We start from the raw sequence: 7,973 nt of genomic DNA, 5'->3' as shown, positions 1-7,973 counted from the left end.
CACACACACACACACACACACACACACACACACACACACACACACACACACACACACACACACACACACACACACACACACACACACACACACACACCACACACACTTTGTGTAGTGGAGACCAACTACGACCACTGGAAGCCCGTTCCTGCGAGCGATGACCGCCGCGATCCCGCCAACAAACTCATGCACGCAACAAACTCCTCCACCATCACCCCAGAAGTCATGTGGAGCGTCATGAACATGTTCCCAAACCTCAACTCCAACACGACCATCACCGCCGTCATGTCCGCAGGCACAGGGTTCTATCGCGCAATGACCCAGAACAACCCGCCCTTGGAAGGAGGCAGCACACCACATTGACCATCTTGATGTGTGTGTGTGTGTGTGTGTGTGTGTGTCTGTTGAGCTGTTGGCATGCCCGCGTTATGTACGTTCAGTGGTTTCGTGTGCTTGCAGGCAATGGGTGTGAAGGTGTGAGGAAGGTGTGTTCTGGTAGTGTTGAGACTAACCAATCAATGAACGCTTGTGTACGTATAAAGAAGACTGCGCATGACATGAGATACGTGATTGCTTGGGTAAGAAGAAGAGATGATTCAGAGAACAGGGGAGCACGTGAAGGAAAGATTCCACGATACACGCTCATGCGTTAAGCAAAGTGACAAGTGTGTTGTTGTCACACCACAGGCAACAAAACAGGAGCAGGAGATTGGGGTTGGGGGGGGGGGGTTGGGTTGGAGCTCAAGCACCGGTGATGCACGGACCCTTGGGTCCCAAACGAAAGGCCGTGCCTGCAAGCAAGCGTTCTTAAGAGCTTGTTTATTGTGACGACGTTTGTACCTTGTTCAGGTTGAGGGTGTGAGGAGGCGTGACCACGAGGCGAGGGCTAGAAGTTTGGAACCAAGTACACGGGCGCATTCGGGACTGCATCCTTAGGTGCGTTCACCCACTTCCATTTCAACCGAACAGGTGCGGCCAAGCGCAGACCAAGAACCGCTTTCAAGTCATTCCCATGATCCCACAATCGTGATACCCTAGTTGTGTGTGTGTGTGTGTGTGTGTGTGTGTGTGTGTGTGTGTGTGTGTGTGTGTGTGTGTGTGTGTGTGTGTGTGTGTGTGTGTGAACGGAGAAACGAGGCATTGTCCGAGTGACGGGAAAAGAAGTGTTAACGTGTTGAATGCGAGGGGGCACAGCTCGCAAAGCAGCAAACGCGACATCACTGCCGGCATAAGGGCAAGGGCATCTGTCGCCCCTTACACCTCCTGGCACAATGCATCATTGACTCACCCCATCAACTTCCACGTGCGATCCCGTCATGAATGATGCACCATCCGTGGCCAAAAAGTGAACGACGCTCGCAACCTGTGCACGTGTGCAGAGTGGTGGGGGGGGGTGCAAAAGTGGAAGCAAGCTGTAAGAACGGTTGCATTGGCGTGTCCAGTATTTCACGCTTGACACCCACCCACCCCCTCCCCACACACACACACATACACACACATACACACACACACATTTTTGCACACCCTCCGACAGCTCACCTTCCTCAAACACATACACACGAGCTCCTTACTCCCAGCATCTGCATATGTCTCACCTCTGATGGCTTCCCCGCGCGCTGCTGCAGCGGATAGTTGGCGCCGGCGTCCTCTTCCGTTTCGTCATACGCAGCCAGGATGCGACGCACGCTCGGTGTGAGAATCTGCATTGGCAGAGCAAGGGAGATCAGAGTGAGTGAGTGAGTGTGTGTGTGTGTGCGAGTGCGAGGGTGTCAGCGAGAGAGAGTGTGTGTGTGTACGCGTGTGTGTGTGTGTGCGTGTGTGTGTGTGTGTGGAGTGGGTGCGGCTGACAAGCAGCTCAGCAGGGAAGACGCACGCAAGTGCCGTGTAGAGCACAGTATTCATATACAGATGATCGTGCGACACGCTTCACATAGATAGTTGTGACGAGGAGGACAAACACGCCGCAGACTTACCGTTCCAGGGTTGACAGCGAGCACGCGAATGCCATATTTGCCATAGTCCAGTGCAAGCTGGGTTATCAATGTGTGTGTGTGTGTGTGTGTGTGTGTGTGTGTGTGTGTGTGTGTGTGTGTGTGTGTGTGTGTGTGTGTGACATTCTGACACGCAATCACCAACAGCAACACAGTCGCCACCGAACAAGCAGTCAACGGCGACGACCCTGAAGCAAGCCCCCACCCCCCCCAAAAAAAAGCACACCTGCCGTGTGAGCGAAAGGATGGCCCCCTTTGAAGCTGCATAGGCAGAGACGCCGTGGGCAGTTTGCAGCCCGTGCACACTGCCAATGTTGACAATCACGCCGCCAGGGTTGCCTGTCTTCTCATGCTGGTCCACCATCACCCGAAGTGCCTTGGTTGTGTGCATGCAGCAGAGGAACAGAACAAGATTGAGCCGTGGTCATGTGAACACAGCGGTTGAGATACGGCCTGTGTTGGCCTACACCAACAGCATCAATAGCAACAACAAGAAGCATATCCTGCTGTTTCCCGCTTGCTGAAGTCCTGAGCAACATTCACTCACGGCGCGGGAAAAGTAGAACGCAGAGTGAAGGTTGACGTGAAGAATGCGATGCCAGTTCTCCAAGGAATACTCGTGCGCAGGGCGGACAGTATCCACAGGCAAGATTCCCGCGTTGTTCACGAGGCAGTCCAGCTGACCAAACCTGCCAACAGCGAGCGCACGAGCGCACGAGTGCACACGGATGCGCGTGTGTGTTGCACCATGTCGTGTTAACCAGTCGAAGACAGACAACCAGAGCTAAACAACAACGACAGACCAATCACCACAAGTCGCGTCCCGACACACACACACACACACACACACTCTCTCTCTCTCTCTCTCTCTCTCTCTCTCTCTCTCTCTCTCTCTCTCTCTCTTACACTCACTCACTCCATACACAGACTCACTCGTTGACGGTCCTGGAGACGGCATCGCTGGCCACGCCATCATCAGCAACGTCTGCGTGGATGTTGACAATGCGACGGTTGTTGCGGCTTGCTTTGTCCTTCAGCTCCGAAAACACTGTGTTGTCCGTGTCCACGTTCACGACGTGCCAGCCTTCTTCAAGGAACTTGTCCACCGTTGCCCTGCCAATGCCTTGGCTACCGCCGGTCACCAGCGCCACCCGGTCACCACCACGTTCTTGCGTCGTCGCCAAGAATCGAGGCTGCGTGCGTCCCAATACACGCACCCTCGCTGCTGCTGATGACGGCAGCACTCCTCGGCGCAACAGCGACAGCCGTGCTCGTGCTCCAGCCAGCACGCTGGCACAGCCACCAACCATCACCATCGTCCACTGACTTTGACAAACAAAAACAAAAACCTCAAAGGCAAAACTGCCTTTCTCGATTCTCAATCAAAAGCAATTTTGCCCTTTGCGGTAACAGTGCACGAAGGAAGATGGGAAGCAGGTGGTGCGTGCGGTGTGAGCGCTGGCAGGCGATCTTGAGTGGCGCAGAAGGGGATGGAGATGGAGTGCGCGGTGAGCCGTCACAGGGCACGTCGGCCTACGCGGCTGAGCTGAGACAGTGCCAGCAAGCTGTGGACGCACCCCAGGAGAAGTGGAAGGTGCAGCTTGGCGCCATTCGCAAGGTTCGGACGTGGTCGACGCTTATGCACTGATTTTGGTCATCACAATCCAATCACTTCTCACATGCTCGCCATGACTCGCACGCACACAACAAAATATCCCCAACAACACCGGCACACACTCACACACAATCACACACACGCACACAATCACATACAAACTCACACAAACTCACTCGCACACACACAATCACACACAAACTCACTCACACACACACTCTCTCTCTCTCACACACACACTCACTCAATCAATCATGCACACAGTTGGCGGCCCATTTGAAGCGCCGGAAGACGTGGCCGTGTGAGAACGCCAGCGATAGCCTGGATCTGCGCAAGGTGTGCGACATCCTGGTGTCCATGGCGCTGTTGCCGCACAGCAGCTCCGATCTCCAAAATGCTGCCGTCAGGTACACCTTGGACATGTGCACGTGCAGTGTACTTTCACATACACCTGCAGCGGTCCTCAGTCACTGATCCTCCTCAAACCTAACTCTTTGCATCCCTAATGGCCTGGTTTGCAGTGCCTTGCGAACGCTGAGCGAGAAAGCGCCGTCGACCGTCGAAGAAGTTCTGATGACACACATCCGTGCCTTGCTGGACGCCAGTGGCGCTGAGCCCACACATGCATCGAGCACGTCTGAAGACTGGAGGTGGTGGTATGGGGTGCGCGGTATGGTGCAGCTCTCTGTGGCCCAGATCCCTTCTTCCCAGCAGACCACAACTTGGCTCAAGTACCATTTCCAAGCATTCAGCACCCTCTTCCAGAACTGGCCCTTGGGTGCGTTTGCAACAGCCATCTACACCTCTATCTTGATGTCTTCTCGCACAATGTGACCTCCGTACATGTGCTGACTTGATTGTCTGCCTCTTTTCTTTCTCTCTCAAATTGCACTCACTCACACACTCACACACTCACACACTCACACACTCACACACGCACTCCTTCCTTGCTTTCCCTCTCTCGCTCAAACTACACTCAACACACACACACACACAACACATACAACGAACGCACGCAGGTCAAGCGTGTGTGGAGGGTGTAAGCGCTGCCGTGATGCTGCATAGCCATAACCTCTTGCAGCAGTTTGCACTACTGGACAACGCATCAGCGCCATCAGCGCTCTCATCACCCCAGCCCGTCCCCGACCACCACAGCATGATGGTCTGCATGATGGAAGGGCTTGCCAAGACGCTGTCACGCCTACAGCCCTCCATCCTTCGCTCGGCACCTGTAGACAACACTTCGAGTGGTGCTGGCGGTGATGACCGTGCGGCGGATGCGGTTGAGGGTCAAGATAGTGACGACATGTCACAACCATCAACTGTTGCGGCCGCATCGCTGTTGAAGCATCGCCTCTCACAGCTGCTCCTCGCCACGGAAACACAATGTCAGTTCTTGTGTGTGTGTATGTGTGTGTGTGTGTGTGTGTGTGTGTGTGTGTGTGTGTGTGTGTGTGTGTGTGCTTCTGCGTCTGCTTCAGCGTGTGCATGTGTGTTGTCCTCTGCACCTCTCCCATTCACAAACATTCACACACACACACACACCACGTGCACCTTTCAACATGTTCTGCGTGCCTTGTGCGCCAACACAGCCATCACGGACATGAAAGCGCTGCAGAGCGCTGCCCTTGCCCTCGTCCAAACGATCGTTATCACGTGCCATCTCCACAGCAGCGGTGGTGTTCGCGCATATGATCAGCAGCAGGGCAGCGAGTGCGGCGACGTTGCCCTGTGCGGTGCAGAGGTGTGGCTGGAGGAGTGGGCACGCACGCACGCGCACGCGTTGCCGCTCGGCGAGCAGCACATTGGTGCGCGCAATGGCAATGAGACCCGTGCTGACGGCGACTGTCGCAATGTCATGCAGCCCGTGACACCAGCGACAATGCTTGCGCTCTGGCGGTGAGTGCACAGGCGGGATGCTTGCACGCGGTGCTGTGTGGTTTGTGTCGAGTGCTGAGCGTGGATGGCGTGTCATGTTTGGCTTATGTCGTGGGTCGTGCTGTTCTGTCACGAGTCAACACCGCACAGATTGCATTGCTGGTGCCGCCGAGTTTCATCATCACCTCCTCCTGCGTCCTCCTACGTCTTCCTGTTTCGTTTAACACCGCAAATCCCCGTCTTTCCCCTCTCCCCCGTCTCATCGCTTTCCAGTGCCATGCTGCAGACGGATGCATGTGTGCGCCTTCTCCTCGTGCATTTTCCGCGCGTGTTCTTCCCCACCGGCCTCTCATTTGCTGCACATGTGTGCACCGCTGCTGACGACCTGCACACGCCCCGCTTCGCCATGGAATGCCTCGACACCTGGCTCAAGACAGCAGCCAAGCTTGTCACATCGTGCGTGATTGGGGCTGCTTGTTGTTGTTGTTGTTGTTGTTGTTGTTGTTGTTGTTGTTGTTGTTGTTGTTGTTGTTGTTGTTGTTGTTGTTGTTGTTGTTGTTGTTGTTGTCGTTGTTGTTGTTGTTGTTGTTGTTGTTGTTGTTGTTGTTGTCGTTGTTGTTGTTGTTGTTGTTGTTGTCGTTGTTGTTGTTGTTGTTGTTGTTGTTGTTGTTGTTGTTGTCGTTGTTGTTGTTGTTGTTGTTGTTGTTGTTGTTATTGTTGTTGTTGTTGTTGTCGTTGCTGTTATTGTTGTTGTTGTTGTTGTTGTTGTTGTTGTTGTTGTTGTTGTTGTTGTTGTTGTTGTTGTTTGCCCGCGCCTATTTCGTTTATATTCACCGAACGAACGACCTACGATACACGCACGCGCACGCGCGCATGTGTACTCACAAGCACTCCCATGCAAACACACATGTCAGAGCTTCGCCGCTGCTTCCGTCGCTGCCTGCGGACTCGATTGTGCGCACGTGCGCGGACGTCGTCTTGCATCACGTGGATGACCCGCTCGACAAGACGCGACACCAGGTACATACACGTCCTCGCTGTGATGGCTGTGATGGTCGTCAAGGGGGTGTGCACTGTTGCACTGTCGTGACTGTCGTGGTTGCACAGATTTCGAACACACCCGTCACAGTGTGCATCATGTGTGTTGTCTTTGGTGCGCTTTGCTGCGCTGCAGGTTCGCGATCTGTTTGAGAGCATCATCGCATTCTCAAATGCAACGCAGACGCCTGAAGGTATTTTGAATTGACGTTGTATTCATGCCCTTCACGTTGGAGCTTGGACAGCATCACTTGTCGCACCACTCTCACAAGACACACACACACACAGTCACTCACAGACACAGTCACTCACTCACTCTCTCGCTCTCACTGTGTCTCTCTCACACACTCCCTCACTCACTGTCTCACACACACACACACACACTCTCTCTCTCTCTCACTGTCTCTCACTCACACACTCACACACACTCAATCACCGCCTGTCTCCCCATTCTTTACAGAGCGCAGTGCGGTGCACCGCATGGTCCTACAGCGACTGAAGCGGCTGCCGTGGACAGCGAGGGGCAAATACCCGTGCCTGCAGCAACTCTCCCGAAGGTGTGTGTGTGTGTGTGTGTTGTGTTTGGTTAAGTTCCTTTTGCACGATGTCATGTGGTGTGGTGTCGTGCATGATTGTACCTGCGCTCAACTCACGTCAACATGCCATACGCGTGCCGCTCCCCACCTTCCTGTCCAACTGTCTGTCAGCATCGGCGTCGGTGCGGTGCTGGACGCCTGGCCAGATCTCGCCCCGCGCCTCCTCGCAGCAATGGCACTCGAGGTGTGTGGATGGGGGATGAATGACGCATATCATGTGGCGTGTAGCGTGTGGCGTGTGGCATGTGGCGTGTGGCGTGTGGCGTGCTGGGATGGTGTGGCCGGAGTTTGGTTGTGATTCCACACTGTCCATATCTGAATGACGCTCGCACGCACGTACGCACACACACACACACACACACACACACACGCACACACACACACACGTGCACCAACCCGCTTGCCTTCCTCCCGCAGGCCACGGCGAAGCCAGCCCACACGCTGTTTGTTGACCTCGCTGTGCGTCACCGTGACGAGTGCTCTGTGCGTGCAATCAACACGCGCGCAAAAGCCAACACCAAGACGACGACAGCTGCAGCAAAAGATACAGCGCCTTCACCAGCACCATCCACATCCACCACTGCAGCGGACAAAACCGCCACCCCGTTTGAGGTGTGGGCGAACCGATGGCTGCGTCCAGCCGTGCACGCGCTGACCACTGGAAGCGATTTCCTGCGCAAAACGCTGCTTGAGCTGACGATTCCAAAACTCTTTGCTGTTGACCGCCAATGCGTTCTGTTTGCCATCCGCACCCTCCGCTCCCCAGCACATCACGTCAGTCCTCCTCTGCACGCCCGCATAAGCATCGTTGTGTGTGTGTGTGTGTGTGTGTGTGTGTGTGTGTGTGTGTGTGTG

The 7,973-nt window shown here is 54.7% G+C and overlaps 3 protein-coding genes across 3 annotated transcripts in view; 2 read left to right on the top strand and 1 right to left on the bottom strand.

The window, feature by feature from the left end:
- PTSG_05669 (uncharacterized protein) overlaps positions 1–363 on the top strand; it is a gene marked incomplete at its 3' end in the record, with an annotated part of 2,469 nt that extends 2,106 nt beyond the window's left edge. The window contains exon 3 of the mRNA XM_004993481.1: positions 116–363. Coding sequence (XP_004993538.1) covers positions 116–363 — 248 coding nt within the window. The remainder of the gene's footprint in view (positions 1–115) is intronic.
- A 57-nt stretch (positions 364–420) lies between these two features.
- Positions 421–3,343, bottom strand: PTSG_05668 (uncharacterized protein). The gene is made up of 7 exons (XM_004993480.1): positions 2,925–3,343; positions 2,539–2,680; positions 2,218–2,367; positions 1,974–2,030; positions 1,596–1,700; positions 1,289–1,363; positions 421–1,034 (listed from the first exon to the last, which is right to left on the bottom strand). The coding sequence occupies exons 1-7, from the start codon at positions 3,305–3,307 to the stop codon at positions 1,005–1,007; spliced, it is 942 nt and encodes a 313-aa protein (XP_004993537.1). The 5' UTR covers positions 3,308–3,343; the 3' UTR covers positions 421–1,004.
- A 51-nt stretch (positions 3,344–3,394) lies between these two features.
- PTSG_05667 (uncharacterized protein) overlaps positions 3,395–7,973 on the top strand; it is a 13,348-nt gene continuing 8,769 nt past the window's right edge. The window contains exons 1-11 of the mRNA XM_004993479.1: positions 3,395–3,609; positions 3,871–4,013; positions 4,128–4,384; positions 4,626–4,994; positions 5,199–5,505; positions 5,758–5,940; positions 6,399–6,504; positions 6,659–6,716; positions 6,983–7,079; positions 7,230–7,302; positions 7,536–7,892. Coding sequence (XP_004993536.1) covers positions 3,418–3,609; positions 3,871–4,013; positions 4,128–4,384; positions 4,626–4,994; positions 5,199–5,505; positions 5,758–5,940; positions 6,399–6,504; positions 6,659–6,716; positions 6,983–7,079; positions 7,230–7,302; positions 7,536–7,892 — 2,142 coding nt within the window. The 5' untranslated portion in view covers positions 3,395–3,417. The remainder of the gene's footprint in view (positions 3,610–3,870; positions 4,014–4,127; positions 4,385–4,625; positions 4,995–5,198; positions 5,506–5,757; positions 5,941–6,398; positions 6,505–6,658; positions 6,717–6,982; positions 7,080–7,229; positions 7,303–7,535; positions 7,893–7,973) is intronic.

Source organism: Salpingoeca rosetta, assembly GCF_000188695.1.
Source record: "Salpingoeca rosetta unplaced genomic scaffold supercont1.13, whole genome shotgun sequence".
NCBI classification, from domain to species: Eukaryota; class Choanoflagellata; order Craspedida; family Salpingoecidae; genus Salpingoeca; species Salpingoeca rosetta.
The sequence above is the reverse complement of the archived record's forward strand: the minus strand, read 5'-3'. Positions and strand labels throughout refer to the sequence as shown.

Excerpts from the sequence above, each read along its gene's own strand:
- PTSG_05668 (XM_004993480.1), bottom strand. The coding sequence starts at position 3,307 with ATGGTGATGGTTGGTGGCTGTGCCAGCGTGCTGGCTGGAGCACGAGCA. Across the intron at positions 2,681-2,924 it reads GTCTCCAGGACCGTCAACGA|GTTTGGTCAGCTGGACTGCC; the intron begins GTGAGTCTGTGT and ends CGCTGTTGGCAG. Across the intron at positions 2,368-2,538 it reads CGTTCTACTTTTCCCGCGCC|GCACTTCGGGTGATGGTGGA; the intron begins GTGAGTGAATGT and ends CACACAACCAAG.